A 23,710-nucleotide genomic window follows, 5' to 3' on the forward strand; every position below is an offset into this window, starting at 1 on the left:
TGTAACAGCAGGAATGTTACACCAACGTGTTGATGTATGCCTTGTTTACGTCACTGTGCACATCTGACAGAGGTTAGTTTGCTACATGGTTATTTCGACAGAGTAGTTTGAAGAGAAGGGACAAAAACACAGCACAGCTTTTGTGTTCTCGGGGATTCTTCAGGTTAGTGTGTTACACCGCTATTTCATCTCCCAGGCAGTCAGGAGTGCTCTGTTTGTTCAGAACGTTAAGGAGCCGTACCGTCTCCTCGTCCGTGCCCCACCCAAAGATCTCCATCTCCTCATCATCGTCCTCCCCTTCTTCCTCATCATCCCTGTCATCGCTGCTGTCCGTATTTGACTCGTACTCCGAAGCAATACCCGACTCACGAAATCTAGCAAACTCCAGGCTGCCCAGAGACTTGACATCACGGGACAACAAGGTTGTCGTGTTCTCCGATCCGACTCGATCTTTTGTTTCTGGCCTGTTGGGTTTAAGCAGCGGGGGAGGAGAGGGGAGTCGAGGAGGTGGAGGCCCTGGGAGGAAACGGAAACACTCCAGTTTGAGTAGACACTGGTCCCTACCTAGGGGGCTTCCCAGATTCCCATTGGAGGATGAGAAGATGTTCCCGGTCCCGTCTGTGCTTCCTAAAGCGGGCAGGTTGAGAGCGGAGACCTCCGGTTTCGGCGTGGTTGGGTCACAGATCACAGGAGGCACTGTCGACCGGAACGTGATCTCCAGCAAGCTGTCCTGAGATCCCACTGGAGAAAAATGAGGAAGAAAAGAGGGACTGTGATGAATAAGCAGGAGGAGGGAGAAGATAGAAGACAGATCAAATATGTTCGGACTACCAAATCCAAACTCTGCCTTGATTCAAATTCATCTGCTGTCGACTCTGCTGGAGGTTCACGGCAAAAAGAAAGATGTATGTGACAAAGACATCTTTGAATTGTGTGGTGGTAGGATTCAAACTGAATCAGTCACACAGCGACCGATAAATCAATGGGTCTGCTGTATCGGGTAGGCAAGAAAAAAAAACATGTTTCAAAGCATTTCATCATCATGGAGGCAGCTCTGTGACATGTTTTTGCTTCCCTCTTGAAAAACAAACAGACCTGGAGTTCAAAAACAGAAAGATATGCATTAAAAGAATACTGCATCCCTTTGGTGACCCTATGGCCAGCATGAAACAGGAGGATGTTTGTTTTAACAGCTGCAGTCAGTTTCAATCTACTGTATTTGCATGAATTTAACATCAACAGTTACTACCCCTGCAGTTAAATCTGCCTCTTCTCTGTTGTGCATTTTTAATTAAAGACTCTGAAAAGGATGTATAAAAGACTGTATAAATCTGTTGTTTTGTCACACACTTAAGCCCTGTTTCCACCAAGTGGTTCAATTAGGTTCAGCAGCATTTTACGGCATTTCCATTGACTAATCCAGGGACAGGTCCCCAAATAACCGAGACAAGCCATCCCACTTTTTGCCAGACTAAAGCACATACACTGTGTGATAATTTAAATTGTTTGACTCAGCTCCATCTCAAACTGCATAACTCAATCGCTGTGCTTAAAAGTTCCAGCCCATGAATCATGTTCTCACACGATACAACCCGATGCTCTGATGCGACTTCACTGCTCACACTATACGTCCATATGTTGGACTCTTCTCCTTCTATGGTGTTTGGGAGCTGAGCTCTTGTATCTAGCTCTGGAACGTCAAAAGGAGGAAAAGAAAGAACCTGGAAGGGGGAGGCGCGCACTGAAGATGATCAACAAAAACAAACGCACTGCCTTGGCAATTCATGCTGCTCTGTGTGACAACAAACAACAGAATAAAATAAATAAAAAAGAAGAAGAAGAAGAAGATGTGTATGGACTGGGAATTGGCTGGGCAGACGTGAAAAATACGGTCTCTCTTTTCTTCAATGATAACAGGAGGTAAGCAGTGACAGCTAAATTGAACTTTAAACCAACTTCTTCCAACTTGAGACGTCACTTCAGAGATCGAGCATACTCTGTGCAAGAGGTTGAGACAAGTTGGCTCACAGTTCTGCTTCTACTGTGCGATACCTTCACAAGGAGTGATCAGGTTTTTAAACATGTTAGAGTTTCTTGCGATCGGCAGATTTGAGATCGGGAGCACGTCGCAAATCAGCTCACAATGAGCCGATCCGATAAACCGATATTTGAAAGTTATTGATATTCCAATTACTTTAGAAAAAATAATCATTTTTAATTGCATTTGAAAGTGTATATTGCATAATTATGATATGTTATTATCATATTTCTGGGTAATTTATTCTCAAAACAATATTGTTTATCGACAATAATTTTGGGACAATATATCATCCAGCAAATTTGGCATCATTTTGACGAGTTTGTCCTGTTCTGACTCTAAGGTCTTCTCTAAACTTCTTCTTCTCTTACAGCAGCTTTTTTGTTTTTATATTGAGCAGGTAATAAAAAGGATAATGTATACAGTGATCATATTATTGTAGTGAATTGGATGTTATTATGACATAAAACATAAATGAGTGTAATTTCTGCAGCACATTCCTCAGGGGCCTTCCAGCTGGACCATATTTCATGCCGTAAATTCCGGCAGAAAGGCTGTGAAATAGACCTCGTTCAGGGTGAGCACTTTCTATTGTAAGGGCAGGAAAGGGACATGATCTAATACAGTAATGTTGGCTCCTTTCCATTCATCTGTGTTGATGTGCCTGTTCAAACCCACCCACTGTTCTGACACTGACGTCTGTAACTACCAGAGTCACAATGAGGCATCAGGAGAGTCTATTCAGGAAATTTGTCACAAAATCTGCCACACCTTATCCTCTAAGTGTTTGCAAATCACTTTTCTTGACTTAGTACTAACTAAAGTCCTTAAAACTTCAAATATAAAAGTGTTTCAACCACCCCCTCGAAATCCATGAAATGCTGGCAGATAAGATAAAAGACTGTTCTCTCTCAGGATGACAATTGGAGGGCGCCCCAGACTGTGACTATCTGTCTGAATTGATAATGAGCAGGTTGAACAACGTGTCTGGCTGAAGGAGAGTGACGGAGAGGACAGAGGAGGTCATATACCAAGAGTACTGACTGAATGTGTGCAGCAAATGGTGAACACAGCATTTCAAAGATGAGAGGACATCAAGGTCTTCTATCATACAGGTGCTCAGGAGTTTTAATGTAGCTGCATTTCCATTTGGAGGGCTAAGTTCTGTAGATCTGAAGTACCCTCACTGTCTGCTGTCTGCATGAGGGGACATAAAGCTGAACAGCATTTCTGATTTCTATCTCTGCAGGTTTTAGTGTAAAACTTTTTGGAAGAACTCATTCAAAGTCTGAGCAGTTTTTTCATGACAGTTTATGTTGATAGATGTATTCATGGCTACTGTGCATGAACTCACTGGAGTTTGGTCCAGTCATCTTGGTCTCCAGCTCCTGGATCTGTTTAACCAGCAGGGAGATGTGTTGCAGCAGGTCTTTGTTCTGCAGCAGCAGCTGATGAACTCGAGCCTGAGCCTCCAGTCGGGCTGTGGCCTCTGCGCTCAGCTGGTCCTTCAACAAGTGGACCTGAGAGGAAAGACAGACAGAAATGCGGAGGATTAAAACGAGAAGCTGAGTGGAGTGTATATAAATATTTTTTCCTCATATACTCGCTCTTATAATCAGCACGGCTGACTCTTATCTGGATTCTCCAAACAAAGATTACGCCACGTCACGCCGCAGTGTTTGAAGCTGAAGGTCAATTTGAGTTTGCTCTTTAAACATAATTTGCTTGTTGAGAAAATAAGGAGCGAGTGCTGTTTGCTTCAAATATTTGAGTTAAGATAACTTCAAACAGGTGAGAACAGCCCACACACATACTGCACCAAGCCTTCGTGAAGTTTGTGATTTTCAATATGACAAACATTTAAAGAGGCTCTATGAGGGAGAGTGCATCAATAACCTGGACACCTAGGGGGTTATGTTCATGGATTATTTTATAATTTTAAAAACAAGACCACCACAACACACACACACACACACACACAACACACTGAACTTCTTTTACATAAATGACACATTTACTTGGTGTTCTCAATGGAGCTGAAAAATTAACTGAATTGAAACCGACATCACAATGTAAATGAATTTAATATTCAAATTTCAAAGAGTGCATTAAAAATAAAAAAATAAAAAGTTTATATACACAGACCTGGAGGGAATACTATAACTTGTACACATTCTTCCTTAAAACCAGCAAAAGTCAATATGCTGACATGCACTTACATGCAGTTGTAATAATCCCTGGTTCCAAATCCCTCACCAAAACCACATACAACTTCTGCCTCAACCAGCACACACACACACACACACACACACACACACACACACACACACACACACACACACACACACACACACACACACACACCAGGAACCTTGGACTCACTCTTGACGGCTACCTCACCTTAAACCAGCACACAAACCAAGAAACAAAATCCACATTTTGCAACTTCAGAAATTTTGCCCATCACTCCCTTCTCCTACCCAAGGGGCAAGATCCGTTTAGAAAAATGAAGCTTATGTGGAAGTGCTATGAGTCGCTGTTTATCAAGAATCCGCTTAAAGGCTGGCTGCAGAAAGACCAAAAGTCATGAACACACTCAGGTGAAAAAAATGTAATAAAAAGCGTAATCATACAGCCTTGTTCAAAAAACTTTTCTGAAATGCTGATTTCACTATCAGCACACACTGTATGGGGGGGTGAACTTTTCTCCAACTCGGCGGTTTAGAATTTATTCAGATCGTTTAATTGTCCAACCAGAGATGCTCAGAACGGAAGGGTGATGTTGCGGAAACTGTGTCCATGTTTTATACAGTCTATCCTCTTAGTGCTAAAACATCAATCTGCGCAAACTGGACTATTGTAATGGCATTTTATAGGGGTGGGAGTAAAAAATCGAAAATCCATTCATCAGATGTTTTTGTTGGACAATCTCAAAATCGGGATTCTTTGTCAAAAATTAACCATTTTTTTCAAATTCAGATTCTTCATTTGAGTCTTTGTTTATAAACTTGATTGGGAAAAAGTCACCACTTTTCTTCAGCAGAGGGCAAAATGTTTTTCTCTGACTCAAGTGATGTGCATTTTATGGGAAAATATGGCTCCTGATATATTCTCTAGTCATTATCATCATCATTTAACTCTTTCACATGGTCTGGTGTTAAAAAAGGAAACCAAAAATTGTAATAGAATTGAATCCCGCGAGAGTCGTATATCGTCCTAACCTTATCATTTTGTATGGTTCATTTCAAAAAGTCCTCCATAAACTTCAATATATAGTCTTCTGAACCAACTTCTGCAACTTCTCGAAGCCTCATCATCCCCGTCCTCCAGAACCTCCATCCACTTCAAAGTCCTCCTCTTGATCCACAAGGCACTCTTTCGCCAGGCCCCTACTTATCTATCCACCCTGCTCAAACACTGTTTTTCCGACACCAACCTAATCTTCCCAAAAACACAAACCAATGGCTGCTCCCACCCTCTGGGGCTCGATCCCAAAACAAACCTGTGACTGTACTGACCTGCCCACCTCCTCACCTGTTCAGACCAGCTTGTAATCTGTGACTGCTTTCAGTTACTTTGTGTTTTATGCCTGTGTTCTGTCTGTCACTCTTTTCACGTCTGTGCATTCAAACTGCTTTTAAAAGTGTGTCTACCATAATCAGCTAAGTGTATCTGAGCATCTGGGAAAGTGCTCTACAAATAAAATGTATTATTAAAATCAAATACAATGGCTACATGACACATGTTCACATTAAGATGTCTATTTTTCATCCTCACTCCTTTATGATCTCTCTTGCCTGCATTTTAATCATTGTTGTTATCCACTTTTAAAAGTTGAATGGTACTAAATGCTCATATTATCATTAAAACATCGAGTAAAAATGACAGGTCATTACGGTTTATGATAATTTTATGAGCCTGTCTGTAAAAATGATGGAAAACAAGTAAAACCACAGCTTTCATCATTTATTTTTGGTCCAATAAAAGGAGAGAAAAAAATGTATCTTCTGAGCTGAATCACTGATGATTTAGATGACCCAGCGATGAAATATAAAAGACAGTAATGAAACTCAGTTAGTCGTAAAATCCTTTATTTCCGATTGGATTGACTCTGTGGACAAGATTAAATTATATCACTACACACGAAAATCTGTGGCTGAAGAAGAATAAGATTTAACAGCTGATACAAGAAAGTCATTTGTTTGAATTTATGGTGTTATGTTGATATAATCTTTTTAAATGAACCTTAATTATTCCATGAAAATCTTGAAAGTAATTTACTAACGTCTCTGCTTTTCACGGCTTCCTCTGGTGACTAAGTTATTAATGACATGGGAGGATTCTGCATGTTGCTGACTCAGCTCAGTACGTAGCTGGCAGTGATTGATCAACCTCACCACATTTTAACTGAGAGCGATTAATCAAAGCGCCGTCCAGAAAATACAGAAACCCATCTGTGTGCTTGTACAGTCGGAGGAAAACAGATCAATCAGTGACAATCCAGTCAATGGGTGTGAAATCTGTCCTGATAAACATATGTATGAGGATAAAGTCAATGTTTGAGAATCATTAACTTCAGATGTGTTGAGATTCTATCAAGGTGAATGGAAAGATATCAGTTTATAAAATGCTCTGACTCACCCTGAAATTAAGGATTATTTATTGAGAAGACTGGAAGAAGGCAGATTTGCTTTAAAACTTTTATATTTTAGAAACAATAAAAGCAACCTTGAGTTTTGTGGTTTTGTTGAACTTCAGGAGCTAAAATGCCAACACTGTCTGGTACCTGCTTTATGGTACATTTTCTGCTCTGTCTGTTTTATCTGACTGTAAAATTCAACATCTTTGGCATTTAAACCAAAAACCAGTTTTCATTTTCCACACATCTCCGTCAAGCCTCTGGAAAACCATGACAGCATGTGCTATTTTCAGACATTACGAGACAAAAGAGGAGATGATCAGCTGACTGAAAATTTTAGTTATCACTGTTTCATACTTTGATATTTTCTCCTGTCTTTACAAACCTACAGACAGACTCACTGACAGAAACACTGGCAGCAGATGCCAGATCTTTGAAATTACTTTGGTTTTATATGTGTCTATTACATTTTTATGAGCCAGCAGCAGAGCTCCAGTGGCTGCTCTGATCCTCATGTAACCTTAATGTCACGGTCTGCAGTAAAAGCCATAAAACACAGACTCCATTTCAATTAAAGACTAAAGGGATAAAACTTCTATTACATTCTTTTTGATACAAAGAGGGAAAGACACTATTCATTCATGCACACATGAGCCAATCCACACATATACGCACAAATGCTCCCTCAGCTGTTCTGGAGGCAGTGACTCCACGTTTTTTTGACTTCAAAGTCTTCTCTGAATCAGATATTAACTGTCCCTCCCCTCCCTCTGTTCCTAACACCTCCTTTCTTGAGGACAAAAAACGCTTTCAGAAATGAAGTTACCAGAGTGATTCAGCAGAAGTGTGGTGCACTGAAGGGACCTGTTCATTAATGATGATTTGACATGAGATGCAGCCATGAAGCAGAACCCTGGAGTCTGAAAGGGGACTAACAAAACCTCAAACTTCAGCTGACCAATCAGAGTAAAGGGCTAAATGGAATGGTTTGAAACACTTCTGATCCAATTACACTTCTTTAACCCTCTATGGTGCCTTGCTGTCTCTAGGCAACCTACTCATTATTGGCCTTTTACACTCACACAATACATCCCAGTTATCATTAAATACTTTTAAAAGAAAAAAGACCTTAAAGTGATACTCCGGGATGGAACAAGTTGGGTCCTATCACAAGGTTTAGGGCAGAAATTACCCCTACAGCAGTGTTTTTGTGCAACAGAAGCCCAGGGTGCACGCACCAAACACCCCCCCCTGCTCGTCTGCCGGTTTCCTCTGCACTCAGACGGGGCCATATTTTATTTGACCAAAAACACGAATAAACAGACTCCCACCGAAAAAATCTGATATCGGTCTGCATTCATGCTTTTTTTAGAGAATTTTCAGCGCGTTACTTTCACACAAAAACACCGCTAAATAAGGCTCTAGTTCTTATCGTGTCTCTTCGTCCTGGCAGACTACCTACGTTTGTTTATATCTGGCACGCCGCACGCGCGGACTGATACACTAAGCAGCGAGCGTCTTGTAGCCAGCTGTGGCTCTGCAGCCGTTTTACGACACGATGAGAACTAGAGCCTTATTAAGCTGTGTTTTTGTGTGAAAGTAACGCGCTGAAAATTCTCTAAATAAAGTGTGAATGCAGACCGATATCAGATTTTTTCGGTGGGAGTCCGTTTATTTTTGGTTTTGGTCAAGTAAAATATGGCCCCGTCTGAGTGCAGAGGAAACTGGCAGAGGAGCAGGGAGGGGGTGTTTGGTGCGTGTGCTCTGGGCTTCTGCTGCACAAAAACACTGCTGTAGGGGTAATTTCTGCCCTAAACCCTGTGATAGGACCCAACTTGTTCCATCCCAGAATATCACTTTAAGACAGTGGTTTTCAAAGTGGGGGCTGTGCTCCTCTGGGGGCGCTTGGGAGCACCAGGGGGCTCAGAAAAAAGGAGGGAAGAAAAAAATCTATGTAATTATTATTACTCTATTATTTATTTTCATATATAGTTTTTTTTTTTTTTCATCAACCATTGGTCCTGAACATACAACTCATAAAGTGCTGTAATTGCCAGATTCACATGTTTCTGATTGTACCAAACTGCACCTCGTGTGATAGCTGCAACTTCGGGATGTTGATGTCATGATCTGTGTCGACCTACGGTTTGAACCTGTTACTAAGCCATCTAAAAAACTAAACTAAACTCTGAGGCTTTTTCCCTGTCTAACTGCTGGCTACATGTAAGAAAAGAGTACCCCACCCTCGCATACAGAGCCCTGAAATGCCTTCTCCCTTCTGCAACAACCTGCTTGTGTGAGTCTTGGTTTAGTTTGTTAATAAATTCCTATTCCATACAAATGTAATAATGATTAAAAAGTGAATAAAAGCTAGAAAATACATTCTACAAGTTGACATTTCTTTACATATTCTGAGGTCTACTGGTTTCCAAAGGGGTCCTCAGCCAGAAGTGAATGCTGTTTGGGGGGCCTTGGCGTAGCAAAGTTTGGAAACCCCTGCCTTAAGCAACCAATACCAGTGTTTGAATTTGTCATGTGACCCTCTGGAGGTCAGGCAGAATCCCTTTTTTGCAGACTGTCTTGAAAGGACCAACTGGGCCGATTCTCTCCTTAGAACTGTCCAATAACTTTTTTACTGTGTCTTTCTCAGTCTAGAAAGAAATACGCTCATATTAACCCCTTCAGACCCTGCGTCCATTTGAATGGACATGACATATTTGTAGCTCTAAACCATTAAAAACACTGTGATTGAGTCATGTCAGTATTTCTGGTTGCTAATTGGATCCCAATTGTCCAATCAGAATCAAATTATGACTTTGAACATGCTCCAAAAAAGTAACAGACATCAGACAAGACAAGCATGGCTGAGTGGCTGAAGAGAGGGAAGAGTAGGTCCCCATTTTCAATTAAAAATACAAATTTATGTTCATGCAAGTGAAACAAAATTGCTCTGAGACTAATCTTAACTGTTAAAAGTGATAGTATTTCATGTTATTTTGACTGCAACTCTTATAATTATTTGACAGGATTTTTTTAAAGTTTGATGTCCATTGCAATGGACAACAGGACTTAGTTGATGTTCGCTAACAGTTATGTTTAGGGTCGGTATGCAAAGAAACAGTACACCTTTTAGCTTTTCAAAGGTAAAGTTTGTTATCACAGTGTTGTTTATCTTGTTTACAAAATGTTAAATGTATATATTTTTGTACATAATGCTCTTGTAGAGTATAAAGTCGAAGACTTCCTTGAACGTCTCTTAAATGGAGTTATCTGAACTCGACTCCTTGAATTCAGGAAATGAGGCAGATGAGACCAGTGAAATAGATGGTGAGGTTAGAAATGAAGTATTTCTAATTCAAAGTATGAGTGGTAGACCCAGAATGTCTCCAGAGCCCACAGTATGTCTCCAGACCAACTCAACGACAGGTTCAGGATTTAATGCCTCCACCTGAAGTGTAGTACGATACGGTTGACCACAAGCCAAATTATGATGACAAGAAAGAGGCCACCAAATGCAAGATGCCAGACTGCACAGGAAAAACACACGTCTTTTGTGACAAGTGCACCATCCACCTGTGCTTTGTACCACACCGAAACTGCTTCAAGGCTGCTAATCAAAAATAAGAACATATGAAAACATGCACAAGCTTGATGTCTTCTCCAGGGCATGTTCCAGTTCCATTTAAAGTAAATGTTTGATCAGTTCATATAACCTACAAAAAAATGGTAATGTATTGGAAGTGATAGTTTACTGAAGGCAGAACTGATTTCTTAGATTATCTTATCTACAATCATACATCATTGAGTTCATGTTCAGATCGGGTCGTGGCATCTACCTCTCTTCCCGCAGGCCCTGGTTTTCCTGGTGGTTAGCACACTGATGTTCACTACCAATGCTGGAATACATCTCCCAAGATTATTTGCATGTTCAGAGATGCAGACAGTCTCAAAAATAACAATCAATCAATCTTTTATAATTTTCATAAGTATCAAAATGAAATTGTGTTCAGCGCTTTCATACACTGTATAGCAGGAGGTAGCTATAGCCTTATAAAGTGCAAAAATGGTGCATTAAAGTACAAAAATGGTGCAAGACCCTTCTCTAAAATCCTTAAGTAGTAGTATATAGGCAGACATCCAATTTTTAGGTAATACCTGATTTATTTCTATGTACTAAGTTTTCATGTCATTATACGCTTATTTAGTCCTGGCGTCCATTGTAGTGGACATCAAAAAAACCCACTAAAGACACGAGATGTCAAAAAATAAAAAAAAATCACTTTGTTTCTATGATAGAGAGGACTTAAAATCCGTTGGACAATTTTTTTTTTGCCCAGCAGAAAAAATGCGGGTCTGAAGGGGTTAATGGATAAGGAAAGCTGAATCCCTTATAGTTAAATGTACTTTATTTGCTTATTAATTAATGGAAACATGTAAAATGCAAATGTTGCCCTGAGGTTTCACCGTACCATTACTGATTCACCATGACAACATTTTGTTATACTGTCTTAGGGTTTAAATTCTGTTCAAAAACAGAATGGTCATTAAATTTATTTTGGACCCCTCCACTCTTCACCTAAAGAAACCTGATGTTAGTTTTAGTTAAGTTCAGACTTGCACTGTAGGCTCAGGTCTACTACAGTGAACTTTGTGAGCCTTCTTTACAGAGCACAGGCTCAAATCCTCCACAAATTTTTCCACAATGAAAAGTCTGTCTCCTTAGAGCCAAAGAAGTGAAGCCTTATGTTAAACAGTTCATGTAAAGTCAGGTAAAATGAGTTTAGACTGCTTGGCCCATTCATTTCAATGGGGTGTTCTTCAATGGTACAGTGTTGCCTACAGGCAACATTCAGGCATGAAATCTTATAAAAAGAGCTATTTTTTTTTTTTTTTTTTTTTTTTTACACTTTTTATGGCATTCTTTGCAAACTGTTTGGGCCATCAAGTGTTATCCATGTGTTTCTGAAAAAATGTGTTAATATAAATAAATAACTTTTTTTCATTACTGACCTTTATGGTACAGAATTACCTCAAGGCAACAAACCCCAAAAATATCTAAAAAATATAAACATATTTTGAAAATTTCTTCAGATTATGTTTATTTGATCTACTTTAAGATAAAAAAAAAAACACTAAAAACATTTTTTTTTTTTGTAATTGGCATGACTATGCACACCACAGAGGGTTAACATAGGAGGAAACTATTTTTTTATATTTCAAAAGAGGAAAAACAAGCCATAAAAACCTTTACGCCTGATCATGCAGATCATTGTCAAAGTTTTCTTAATTTACTTTATCTGCAGTCTTTTTTGAGTAGTTAGCAATAAAGTGTGTGTGAATAGGCACGTTTTTAATGACGACAGTATGCAGATAGAGCAGAGGGCAGTGAATCATCAGACCTCTCATGAGGCAACAACGTCAGAGGCTCTTGACGTCACTGCTGACACGAATCAAAAGGACAAACTACCAAACAAAGTGCAATTTCTGTTTGCACAAAAGCCCAAGGACACCCCAGGATCTTTTTTTAACCTGCAGCGCTCTTTAGAGAATGTTGCAGAAGGTTGTTTCAGTGTTTCTGAGCATGTTTTGTTTGCCCTGCACGTTGTTTGATGTGAGCCTCTGAGCATCACGTTTTTATGAATTCTTGATGATGAACTGTAATTTGTCCAGCATGACACAGCAATGTGCCCACAACACACATACAACACTAAAACACACAAAATGCAAATATAGTCCTGCATATTTAACATTGTTTGGAGCAATGTCTGCAAAAATCATAGAATTTCAACTTTGCACTAACACTAAACTAAAAAACCAACAAACAATTGCCAACCAAGTGTTTGAATACACTGTGACACGTGACTCCTAAATTTTGGAGGTCAAACAGAGGCGAGGTTTAATCATAATTTCTCCTCTTTGTTTTAGTCGTCATGTTTCCTGAAGAGTCATCGTCGGCAAATATAGTCCTGCATATTTAACATTGTTTGGAGCAATGTCTGCAAAAATCATAGAATTTCAACTTTGCACTAACACTAAACTAAAAAACCAACAAACAATTGCCAACCAAGCGTTTGAATACACTGTGACACGTGACTCCTAAATTTTGGAGGTCAAACAGAGGCGAGGTTTAATCATAATTTCTCCTCTTTGTTTTAGTCGTCATGTTTCCTGAAGAGTCATCGTCGGCAAATATAGTCCTGCATATTTAACATTGTTTGGAGCAATGTCTGCAAAAATCATAGAATTTCAACTTTGCATTAACACTAAACTAAAAAACCAACAAACAATTGCCAACCAAGCGTTTGAATACACTGTGACACGTGACTCCTAAATTTTGGAGGTCAAACAGAGGCGAGGTTTAGTCATAATTTCTCCTCTTTGTTTTAGTCGTCATGTTTCCTGAAGAGTCATCGTCGGCAAATATAGTCCTGCATATTTAACATTGTTTGGAGCAATGTCTGCAAAAATCATAGAATTTCAACTTTGCACTAACACTAAACTAAAAAACCAACAAACAATTGCCAACCAAGCGTTTGAATACACTGTGACACGTGACTCCTAAATTTTGGAGGTCAAACAGAGGCGAGGTTTAATCATAATTTCTCCTCTTTGTTTTAGTCGTCATGTTTCCTGAAGAGTCATCGTCGGCAAATATAGTCCTGCATATTTAACATTGTTTGGAGCAATGTCTGCAAAAATCATAGAATTTCAACTTTGCATTAACACTAAACTAAAAAACCAACAAACAATTGCCAACCAAGCGTTTGAATACACTGTGACACGTGACTCCTAAATTTTGGAGGTCAAACAGAGGCGAGGTTTAATCATAATTTCTCCTCTTTGTTTTAGTCGTCATGTTTCCTGAAGAGTCATCGTCGGCCTCACGCCCATCAGGAAGTCCTTCTGGAAAATTGGCCATGCTTTGGTTGCAGTGCTGGTTTGTGTGCATTGTTTTTTACAAAGCCTTCTTACGTCCCTATTGTCAAAACTCTGGGCCCACAAGTTTTGGAAACACTGCCCTAAAATGAATTTGGCAAGAGGCTTGCTCTGGGGAGGAGTGAGCAGTTGGTAAAACTCCAAGTTATCAAAGCCTTACAGTTTGTGCCTGTATGTGATTCATTCAAAATGGAAAATAGCCAGTTGACCTCAGCAGACTGAGATTATAGTTGAACAGATGAAGAGATTTATTGATAAGTTAGAGATAAACTATATGAACACATGATGGCTGCTGTGAATCTCCAGAATTGGTAAGGCTCAGGGATGGACAGAGCTGTTTGATATTAGCTCGTAACTATTTGAAAATTATTCAAGGATCACCAACATGAGTCTCACAAAAAGGAGCAGGGCTGTTACATTCTGCAAGTTGATCTTCAAACTTATTTCTTTGGTGACGAAGCCTACCACTGACTGTTGATCTGCAGTCATAATTGTTGACGACTTGTGATGTACTAGCCTAACCTTGCAGAGTTTGTGCTGCACCTCTTTTGTGTTTATTTATTCGAAAGGAGTTCCCACACTTCCAGTTTAAGCGTCTCCTTGTTCTTGTTTTGGCTGTAAATCCTTCAAACCTGTTGACTCCTGGTCTGGAGTGCATAACTTCCTGTCCCACTTCACCTGCATTCTTGTGAAATTGATGCGTAACAGCTAGGGCTGGGATGATATGCTATTCTCACGATTCAATTCTATTATGAATTTTGGGGTGCGGATTCGATTCAAATTGTAATTCTTCAATATGTACAGTTTTTGAGATTTTTAGTTTGCTTTACTAACACCATGGGCAAAAGTTAAGTAATAATGATAATGTCTACAGTCTATATCAGGAGCCATATTTTCCCATTAAATACACATCACGCGAGTCAGAGAGACACATTTCACCCTCTGCTGGAGAATAGTGGAATCTTTTTTCCAATCCACTTTATAAAGAAAGACTGAATTGAAGAATTTGAATTTGAAAAAAAAAAAAAAAAAAAAAAAATTTTTTGATAAAGAATCCTGATTTTGATATTGTCAAAAAAAAAATTGAGATAAATTGTATTTTGATTTTGTCTCCCACCCCTAGTAACAGCTCCAGTATTTGGCATAAAACTGTGACCTGCCACAGACAGAACAGAGCCATTATCACATTAACTTTTCAATGTTTTTTAATGTTAATGAACATTAGAATATTTGATAAATCATTACCCATCTCTAGTTGGGCTCATTGTGCATGTCAACACAAGTCTACACTGATCAGCCGTGAGCTTACAACCACCAGCCCAATACTGAGAGGGTCTAAAACGTTTTGGTCCTAAGGTTGTGTTATGCTTTCCCAGCAAACATGTCACACAAGATCCACGGGAGAGAACACGTGATGCATTTATACCTTTTGAAACCCTGTGCAGCGTCCGTTGGTGTCCATCCCCAAACTGCATGGGGGGGGGGGGTCACAAACATACGTCTACCAGAGTACTAAACGAGAGTCAAAAGCCGCGTTTCCACAAAGCAGTCCGGTTTGGTTCAGTAAGGTTTGTCATGGTTTGGTACAGTTAAGCCTGATCCCATTTGCATTTCCACAGCAAAACTGTGCCTTCTTGTGGTGGGAGGTGTGTAAGTCGGATGCTAAAAGCCGCGGTTGTTAAACAACAGCGTGATGCCGTGGCAGCACAACACAGTTTACCTCACTAATAAATCCAACGAAGAAGAAAAACGCGACACAGTAAACAAAGAGCATAGATGGAAGACATCCAACATTTTGTCCTCTCTGTGATTGACATATAGCTCTTTGATACAAAGCGCATTCAAGCTTTTTTCAGAGAAGACTGTGTGCCGCCAGGAGAAATGCAGCCACTGTTGGGGTAAGTGATGACTCTTTCGACCAATCAACGGTTCGCAGTGTTGTAGCTCCACCTTCTGCGAGTGGATCGGTTCAGTCTGGCACCCAAACTAAAGGGTCCCAAAAAGTGACACGGCTCATCTTTGTTATCTGGGGATCTGTCCCCGGGATAAGTCAGTGGAAACACCACAAAATGCATGCTGTACCGAGATGAACTGAACTGGTCTGCTTGGTGGAAACGCGGCTACAGAAGTTTGTCTTTGTGCAACACATTTACATATCTGTCCTTGAGAGTTTTCCAGGTTCTTTTAACTGATTCCTCTTCTTTGCCAAGAGTGGCCGCAATTTCATGCCATGAATTATTTACCTCTTGGTTATCACGCTGATCTCTGTGTGAAGAGTCATACAGATGCATGTATTTCTGCACTTCGACCACTTGGAGATCCTATTCTACCGCCCATCTTGTCTGCCTGTCTCTGTCTGGCAGGTAAGAAATGACCCAGAATGAACTGTTTCAGTTAGAGCTCTGTTGGCTCTTTTACTGGAGCGGACCGAACAGGCCAGGCTTTACATGACCCTGTCACAGCCTAACTGGTTTTCCTTCCTTGGACCACTTTTGGTAGGCACTAACCTCTGCAGACCAGGAACACTCTACAAGCCATCACAGTCATTCCTTGTCAAAATCCACCTCCTCACACTCACCCATTTTTCTTGCTACCAAAGCTTCAACTTCAAGAACAAAGTGCTCACTTGCTGTCCAACACAACCCATCCACTGACATGCGCCTTTTCCTGTCAGTGGCCTTAATGATTTAGCTGATCGGCTAACAGGCTAGAGAAGGATAAAGAAGCTTACTGATCATTGATAATCTCTCCTTGTTTTTCCTGAAAGCGTAAAAATCCATGAACCAAATTATCTTAAATGATTACATCACCAGAGTTATACAAGAGATGTTATCAGAGTTTAACCTTTATTGTTGACTTCTGATGAGTTTTTGGTTTAAAAAGTTAAGTTCTTCTTCTTAACTTTTCTTCCTCTCATCCTTTCACTCCTAATTGCCCCTTTTCATTTCTATTCCCTTTTTGACACGACGCCAATTTCAGCATTTTCTGCAATAAAACCTCATAAGCCCCTTCCACTTTTATAAGAGGGCAGTAAAGTGGAAAGAGAAATCAAATTAAGAAAAAAAATCTACCTTTCCGTATCGGAGCATGCCTCTTTTCTGTCCACTCTCCAAAAGAAAAACCTAAGTGTAGAAGAAGACATCCGTCTGCTTCCATTATCCTTGCACTTAAGAACAAATGGAGGTGATTCCAGATTGTGTTGGGGCCAGGCTTCCTCTGCAGACCTCATTTGTTAAGACTGTCAGCCTGATGATGACTTTGGAGGTGTAATTTACAGCTGACAGGATCTCTCCTCCAGCTGGTGAAAAGCAGAGCTTGACTTGGACATATGCTGCCCTGTTTGCTCCTCTAATGGCACATCAGGCACTCCTGCAGGGGAGGTTTGTACCAAGGCCTTGGGAGCAAGTGACACATTTGTCCTGATGATGTTGTCGGTGTCTCACACAGCTTGTACGAGAAATATTTAACACAAAGAGTGGAGAAGAAAGAAAAAAATAGCTACGATATTAAAACACATTTTCCATGTCAGACATCAAAATTTGTCTTTTCTGTCTGAATATTTTAGAAAGAGGGCAAAGATTGACAGGATATTGACTGATAGATGAGTTATTTCACACTCAATCTTTACACTGCTCAGGACAAAAGCTCCACCTCAAAATAATATCTATTTAATATGACGTGTCTTTCAGTTTCCACAGGGTGGGAGAAAAAATTGAAAATAGATATACCAGGATTTTTTGTTTGACGTTATCAAAATCAGAATTCCTTGTCGAAAATTATTTTTTTCCCCCAAATTCAAATTCGTCATTTTTAGTCTTTGTTTATAAACTTGATTGGAAAAAGTTCCCACTTTTCTCCAGCAGAGGGTGAAATGTTTCTCTCTGACTCACGTGATGTGCATTTTATGGGAAAATATGGCTCCTAGAATAGTCTGTATTATCATCACCATTTAACTTTTTTTTCCATGGTCTGGTGTTATAGAAGCAAAATGAAAATCACCAAAAATCATTTATATGGAAAAACTGTGAAAGAATCGAATTGTGTGAATAGCATAGCTTCCCAGCCCAATTAAATAAGGTAGCGTTGCTTGAATACCTTTAGTGCAACATGCTCTGTAAACTGAATCTGCAAACCTAAAGCAGTGTTTCTCAAAGTGGAGTCCGCGAACTATCGCTTTGGTGTCTGCAGAAAATGTATAAAAAATTCTAAAAGTGTGTTATATCATTGAAAAAGAATACAAATCAATTGGGATCTTTTGCAACAATAAAGTCAGCTTTTTTTCAGTACTCTCACCTATTTTAGTTTTGTGCCACGAGATCAATTTTCATATGATCATGATAGATCTATCAGTTGATAGTTCGTAAACTAGAAAACAAAACCTCAAAACAAAAAACACCTTGGTGCAGTGGCCTGCACAGACTTTTTTTAAGGGCAGGGGTGAAAGAAGAAAATAAAGGCACACACTACATGAATTTTTCTCACCCAAGAAAGCAGTTCATCATATTTTAACCACCCGAAAGGGTAGTTAAGTATGTTTTGCTAACCAGGAGGGCACTTCAGCACATGTTTTTCAACAATTGGACCACGAGAGGGGTGATCATCCCCCCTGCCCCACCTCTATGCACACCAATGCTGGGAGTCAACATTTTCACAAAGTTTACAAAATGAATTAACTGTTAAATATCATTAAAGATTTATTCTATTGTTGCAAAATAAATTATTGTTATTATTGTAATGATAATGAGGGGGTCCTTGGAAACATGTCCAACCTGAGAGGGGTCCATGGGCTAAAACAGTTTGAGAATCACTGATCCAAAGGGACACCAGCATCTTGTTTTCTCACCCTGTTGGCAGGATGACAATTTTCTCTTCAGAGAAATAAAGTGCAGAAAATTAAAGCTTGAATTCATAAATAAAATTAGGACTTGTAGGTCAAATCCTGATAACTAAAAAAAACAAACAAACAACAATGTGGATGTTCCTTTGAAAACCCTGAAAAGAGACGATCTCAAACCTCTCACCAAAGAGGAACCCTGACAAAAAGCCAATTAAAAGGTGCTCCACTTGTGTTTCAACTGTGCTGCTCCCTTGACAGTACACCTGGTGCTTCTCTGTGTTTTCTGCCTCTTATCTGAACGCGGTGAAATTGAAGGAGCTTCAAGCAACTCGAACGACTTCTTCAAGCTTTAATTAGGCGGCAGCATCTTTCTTCCATTTTACTGCTCTCTTTGTTCAAAACTGTTCGCCAGAACAGAGGAGAGAACAGCCCAAGGACAATTTTCATCTTCCCAACTCCGTTCTCTTGCAGCAGTTTTACATTTTGTGCATCAAAGCTTTCTCCTCGCCTCTTTACAATGCAAAAATCATCTGGAGTCTGTCTGATTTTAATGTAAAATACAAATAATTTGAACAGCCTCATTCTTCCAGTCTGCAGAAAAAAAAAAACTTCATTCTACAACTTGACCGTGCCTGCACTGAATAATGGGAGCAGTGAGGAAAAAAGCTCAACCTTGTGGAGTATCTCTTAATCTTGTAAAATGCAGAGCTCACAGAAACGGAAGAATCAAGATGTTGAAATGATTTTCTTTTCAGAGAGGAGTGAAAAACAGCAACTCTGCCATGGCTGTAAAAGGATTAGGACTGTTGGTTGTGTGACTCCACAGCGCTGGTTGCTGAGGATGTATTCTTCACACAGGATTACACCATCATCGCATTCCCGGCCCACGCCAGGCCCCTTTGATGTGGCCGTGTTTGAAACCTCTCCAACGCCTCTGTCTCCTATTTATCATCATTTTTGGAGGGATAAAACAGAGGAGTGAATGATTGTTTTGCTGAGGTAACGAAAAGTAGATCATTACAATTGCACTTCTGCCTTTAAGTGGTGAGGAATGCTCAATTACGCGACGCAAGAACCAGAAAGTCTAAGAAACAGTGTGGGAGAAACTGAGACAAAACCCATTTAAGCAAAAAAGACCAAAGAAGACACAAAAGAGAGGTGCAAGGAGAAAGAAAAGGAATAAAGAAAGAAGAAGAGATGAGAGAACAAACAGAGTTAATGAGCAGTAATGGAGCTTATTTAACTCAATTAACCCTCTACTCTTTCCCACAGCTCTGAATGAGACCTGATCACTTTTGGCTGGCTCGCTAATTTACCTCCATTTACTCTGACCTCTACAGGACTCAGCACTGAAATTACACTCTCACTTTACATATTAACCTACAGCTTTTTTTCACTAAACAAGCGCATAACTGCAGGAACTTTTCTCCAGGACCACATGCTTTTGCACCAGAGGAACCAGGATCTAAATTTTAACCTGGGGTAGTGCTTTCCAACTTTCAAAGTACTGTGATGGAGCAGAGACTGCCAACTGTTTTTTTCTATTTGGTCAAGCAATTGCTGTGTTTTTATTTCACCCCCCTTCACAATAAGATGACATTTAGAACCTCCTAAACAATGGTCTCCTTTGAGCCTGCTAGTGTAAAAGTCCCTGTCAGCTCCTGGTATTCCAGTTTAAAGAGTGACCCTGTAAACTGGAGACCTTTAGCTGAACGTGTCAGTGGAAATCCAGCTTACAACAACTAAAGAGATGTTGATAAAACGTTAGTGAACAAGCTAATTTCTTAAGCCATTTCTGTTGTCTACATGCTTTAGATGACAGAGAGTGACCCATGCTTTGCCAAAAAAAGCCCAAAACCGCTTTGATCGGCCTCTTCTTTGTCACTTGTGCTTGTTTCCTTTCAAGTGCCAATAAAAGTTAACTGCTCATTAAGATGCTGTACTGTCTTCTTCTTCTTCTTCTTCTATGGTGTCATATTTGCTAAACAGTCTTAATCCCTGAGTTACTGCCCTCTCCTGGTCTAGAGGTGTGCTGCAGTTACATTTTTTTTTATTCATATCACTGGCCTGATAAATGTAATCCACCCAGGTCCTCAGCCAGTAGTGGAAATGAAAAAACAAACAGTAGCCACTGTTACATGAGGAGTTTTTCGTCTTTCCAAATAGAATCTTTCTGAATGACTTTTCTGAAAATAATAGTATACATGGAAGGGAATATTCCAATCTCTGGTCTACATGCGCCGCTATAATCAAACAGAATAGTCAATGGGGCATGCGCAGAAAAACGTATACATCACAAGATTTATCAAAGCAGGAGGACGGCAGTTTGTTTATCACGGTGTTGCAATACTCCGTATTGCGAGTTTTTCGTCCATCCAGTCTTGAAATTATGTTCATTTCTTTCAAAGTTTGGATCAAAAACAAACTTTCCGCAGCAGTACAGTGCTGACGTCTCGCCGCCATTTTTAAAGTTGAGGAACGTCTCTAGTTGCGTCTTGCGTCATATCTGAGCATGCGCTGAAAGAACGCACCCTGACAACTTTCCATTTGAGTGGATACATGATTGCTCAATCAGTTTGGGGAAAGGAATATTCCACCCCTGTGAAACCGATTAAATGTCCATTCGGATCGGCACTTTTCTTTCAGAATGAGGTGTATACAAAGGTTAAACTCTTTCCGTTTGAGCACATAAACCGCATGCAAGCGGAATATTTGGGTCCATGTAAACGTGACTAATAGTCCACCAGAGTCACAAAAGCCCTGTTTCCACCAAATAGTCTGGTTCAGATCATTTCAGTTTGGTTTGAGTTGGATCAGTAAATCAAACAAAGAGGAAAAGTGTGACAAAGTAAACAAAGAGCAATGATGCGGGACAGCTAGCAATTTGTCTTCTTTGTGATTGGCATGTGGCTCTTTTTTACAAAGCACAATCAAGCTTTGTTTTACAGAAGACTGTGTGCCGGCTGTCGCACGTTAAAGGACAATTCTTTCAACCAATCAACAGATTGCAGTGTTGTAGCTCCACCTCGGGAGTAGCTCTGGGATCGGTTACGTTTGGCATCCCTATGAAAGGGTCCCAAAAAGTGCGACAGTTCATCTCAGCTATTTTGGAGCCTGTCCTGGGATTAGTCTGCGGAAAACACCACAATATCCGCGCTGTAACGAGACAAACCAAACTGAACTGCTTGGTGGAAACGGGGCTTAAGTTCCTGGAAATGTACCTACCAGGAACTAAAAGTTCCTGGAATTTCTGGTTGAAAAACACCTCTTAGTAACTTTAAGAGAAGTACATATCTCAGACAGCTACTGCTGGAAACAATAAATACTGAGTACAGAGAGGATTTAAATCAGATTTGAGTTCATTCTAATCTTCTGGGTTATAACGTTGACATTTAGTCAAAACAGCTCACCACTGATGTTCCAGTTGTCTTTGTTTGTCACTGATGTGTCCTGATGTATTTTTCTTCGTTACTCTGACAGAACTCCACAAGATCACTTGGGGCCTGGATTTCGTGGTAATCAAATCATGAAAAAGAGCAATAACAGCCTTCAGAAGGACTGAGTCTGCTGCTGTGTGAGTCTGTGAAGTGTTGTCAACAAATGGTCTCCACTCTTTGAAAGGAGACGAGTGAAAACAAAACAACAGCAGCCTATTTTCTAGAGTGAAACCAAGGCAAAGACACCAGGGAAACCTTTTCTGCTCTGTGCTAGAAAGAAAGGTTTGAACTCTTTATAACACAAACATTTACACACACTCACGCTGTAACGTCACAGAAGTGTGGACACACATTTTCCCCGTGTGTCAGCTCAGGAATCGCTTCCTCTATCTTCTTCTTTACTCACAATTTGCATCAACCGGGCTGAGCGAATCATCTCGCTACGTTTTACTTTTTGACCTTGGGAGGTGGAGGACGCTCCTCTTCCTCATTATGAGACTGGATGGAAGCAGCCTCAGGAAAGTTCAGACTCACCTGTCAGAGGAACTTTAACTCAGAGAATGAGAGGGCAAAAGGGTGGAACTATAGAAAAACACATACAGTGTATCCTTTACGTGCACAGAAAGTCAGTTTCTCTCCTAATGAACTCTGGGAAAAAAAGTAAAGGCCTGAGAACTTTTGACCACAGCTGACCTTTTCTGTGTTATCTGCACTGACGGCACCAGATCATTAGCTGCTTTAAGGTTACGGGCTAGCAGGCTTTTAAGTGAAGCTACATGGGCTGCATGTGGTAAGTGAGTGGTCAAACTAGTGTGAAAGAGCAGCAAAATTACTCTGGATTAGTAATCTGGCAGTAGATTTACATTGCCATCTTCAGGACAGTATGCTGCATTTTCTTACATTGCTCCTGCTCACACATCGATAACACACTTGCATTCTCTGCCTATTTTCTACAGATCAACAGTGTCATTTAGAAGATGCTTTTATCCAAAGCAACGTATAACACAAGCAAGAATTTAGACAGAAGGGAAACCTTTGTTAGTGTGATGGAGTGCTATAAGTTATTTGGATGCAGGTGCTGCCATTAAGTGCAAGGTTTTTTTTCCACCATGAAAAATAATGTAGTCAAAACTAACCACAATTAGTCTCTGCAACAGTAAAGTTCAACTTTCAAATACATTGGGTGATCAGTCTGGCTCGAGATTCAGAGCTGCACTGGGCTGAGAGTTCCAGGCGTCTTTCATAAGGAAAGAGCGAAGTGGACCAGAAGGAGTGTAGACCTGGATGAAGGACCCCAGGTAGGAAGGAGCTGTTCTTGTCAATGTTTTGTAAGCCAGAAAAAGAGCTTTGGATTTGATTAGAGGTGCCACTGGAAGCCAGTGAAGAGAGATTAACAGCAGGGTCACGTGTGCTGTTTTGGGCTGGTTCAAGATGTGTGAAACCACAAGGGCCTGTACCAGAAGCTGTGTGGCCTGTTGTGTCAGTTAGGGTCTGATTCTCCTGATGTTAAAGAGGGCACATCAACAAAATCAAGCAATCTCGGCCACATTATCCTTATAGGTCAGCAGATAATTAATCATGACACACAGATTTCTGGCAGAGTTTGTGGCACAAGTCGTCTGGAATCAAGCAGGACACTGATCTGTGGTTGACTTGCTGGAGGAACAGTGAGCTCAGTTTTGGACAGATTTAGCTGAAGGTGGCATTCCTTCATTCATGTGGAGATATAAGCCAGGCACGCTGATATCCAAGCAGCTCAGTAGTGTCGTCAGGTGAAAAAGACAGAAAAAGCTGAGTGTTGTCAGCAAAACAGTGGTAGGAGA

At 40.3% G+C, this 23,710-nt stretch overlaps 1 protein-coding gene across 2 annotated transcripts in view; it reads right to left on the bottom strand.

The window, feature by feature from the left end:
- The window catches only part of LOC141789633 (carboxyl-terminal PDZ ligand of neuronal nitric oxide synthase protein-like), a 263,989-nt gene that overhangs the window by 37,703 nt on the left and 202,576 nt on the right, over nt 1–23,710 (bottom strand). For both annotated transcript variants that reach the window (XM_074669155.1, XM_074669154.1), the window contains exons 9-10: nt 3,393–3,558; nt 565–741 (exon numbers count right to left, since the gene is read on the bottom strand). In XM_074669155.1, coding sequence (XP_074525256.1) covers nt 565–741; nt 3,393–3,558 — 343 coding nt within the window. The remainder of the gene's footprint in view (nt 1–564; nt 742–3,392; nt 3,559–23,710) is intronic.

This window comes from Halichoeres trimaculatus, unplaced genomic scaffold (genome assembly GCF_033239565.1).
Source record: "Halichoeres trimaculatus isolate MK-OKI-2021-1 unplaced genomic scaffold, fHalTri1.1 fHalTri1_scaffold_4, whole genome shotgun sequence".
Classification (NCBI taxonomy): domain Eukaryota; kingdom Metazoa; phylum Chordata; class Actinopteri; order Labriformes; family Labridae; genus Halichoeres; species Halichoeres trimaculatus.